The sequence below is a fragment of the Leiobunum rupestre genome, chromosome 3, assembly GCF_980474605.1.
Source record: "Leiobunum rupestre chromosome 3, qqLeiRupe1.1.hap1, whole genome shotgun sequence".
NCBI classification, from domain to species: Eukaryota; Metazoa; Arthropoda; class Arachnida; order Opiliones; family Sclerosomatidae; genus Leiobunum; species Leiobunum rupestre.
Window position 1 is genome coordinate 60,232,796 of NC_143386.1, and position 1,713 is coordinate 60,234,508.

The 1,713-nt window shown below is 36.9% G+C and overlaps 1 protein-coding gene across 1 annotated transcript; it reads left to right on the top strand.

Moving 5' to 3' along the window:
* On the top strand, positions 1-1,445 carry LOC149953511 (uncharacterized). The gene is made up of 2 exons (XM_090170263.1): positions 1-101; positions 914-1,445. Exons 1-2 carry the CDS (start codon positions 90-92, stop codon positions 1,361-1,363), a joined length of 462 nt encoding a protein of 153 aa, XP_090026389.1. The 5' UTR covers positions 1-89; the 3' UTR covers positions 1,364-1,445.
* The last annotated feature ends 268 nt before the right edge of the window (positions 1,446-1,713 follow it).

A 1,713-nucleotide genomic window follows, 5' to 3' on the forward strand; every position in this document is an offset into this window, starting at 1 on the left:
GACAATTTCTCGAAACACTTCAAAAGTACCTTGCTTAATTCAAATAATTTAATAGAATTTAATTTATCATCCTTTATCTATCAGAGAAAATGCGTTCTATGGTAAGTTTCTCAGTAGTTTTTTTAATTTTGGAAATTTAGTTTAAAATGCTTATCGTAGAGGGTTAAAGTTTTTGGTAAATATCAAGTTATCTAATTAGTTTAACTTAAATGTAGTTGATTGGAATAGCGAAGCTTTAATCCAACGGAAAAATCAGGTTATTGTTAAAACAAGTGTTTAAGGAGATTTAATTTTAAATAAACCATTATTGGTTTAATATAAACCCAACTTGGACTTTCTAATTTTGAAGATTACTATAAGCTCTTTAAGTCTCCATCAATTTGATATTGAAATACGTCGAAAATGCTGGCTATTTTAAGTGACCACAAAACTGGATTGTCTCTGAAAGAGAAAATCTATTTAAAAACAAGAACGTAACTAAGTCTTTAAGAACTTTGAACGGTAACATTTCCTCCTGGTGCCGTGCTCTTAATTTTCCGGGGTGGCACCTATTCTAATTTTGCATTACTGTGAGGTTTTATTAACTAAAACATCTAGGAGCAACAAACAGAAGGAGAACGCAGCTAGCTTTTAAACACGCTAACGCAGTGTTGTGTACAAATTTCATTGGACGAGCCTTTACGCTGAGCATTTAAGGAAAGGGGGAAGACAATTTCCGAATTTTCCCCTTCAGACGCCAGCAGGCGCTAAAGCGTCTAACCAATGAAAAATGTACACAATAAAATGCACTACTTTTGACGGGTTGCGTTCTCCTTGCGCGGGATGCTGTGTTTTTTGCTATGCCCATTTTAATAAATAATTTTAAATGATTCTTCTGTAACTGGTAAAGACTAAATCCAAATTTGTTCAACAGATGATAATCGCAGTTGCTTTGGTAACCGTCGCCAGTGTGCTGTCCAATCGATTGGGAACCAGGATCGGATACGGAACTGGCACTGGAACTGTCGTTGGACCCACTTATGGAACCGGCCTTGGAACTGGCATTGGCCCCGCTTATGGAACCGGCCTTGGAACTGGCATTGGAACTGGCATTGGCCCCGCTTATGGAACCGGCCTTGGAACTGGCATTGGAACTGGCATTGGCCCCGCTTATGGAACTGGCATTGGAACTGGCATTGGAACTGGCATTGGTGCGAGATATAACAACGGATATGGCACTGGAGTCGGATACCGAGGAGTTGGAGAGACGGCGGTGGTCGAGAGGGAGGTGATACACAGGGATGGATTGGGGGGCGGCGCTGTGGTGCAGAGAGAGAGGGAGGTGGTCCAGGAAAGGCCCAACTATGGATATGGAAAGAAGTGAAACCTTCAGCCAAAGAATTACCAAAAAGTCATCGGTTTCTTAATTTAAATTTCGTATATTTTACGTAATATAACATGCTGTAAATATGTTGGTTCAAAGTTTTATTCATTGTAATATTTAAATATTTAATAAAAAGATTTTATTCAAATAAGCAACTGTTATGAAGTATTGTTTCCAAAATTTTATAATTTGAAGTGGCAATATTTTGCTATTGAATATAATCAAATTAAAAAACACAAGATTTTTAAGTTTACAAGAATTTCCTAATTTTAAGTTTACATTATAATAAATTTAATTTCCCTAATGTAATGTCACGAAAAAGTTGGAGAAAATACACAAACTTACAAAGC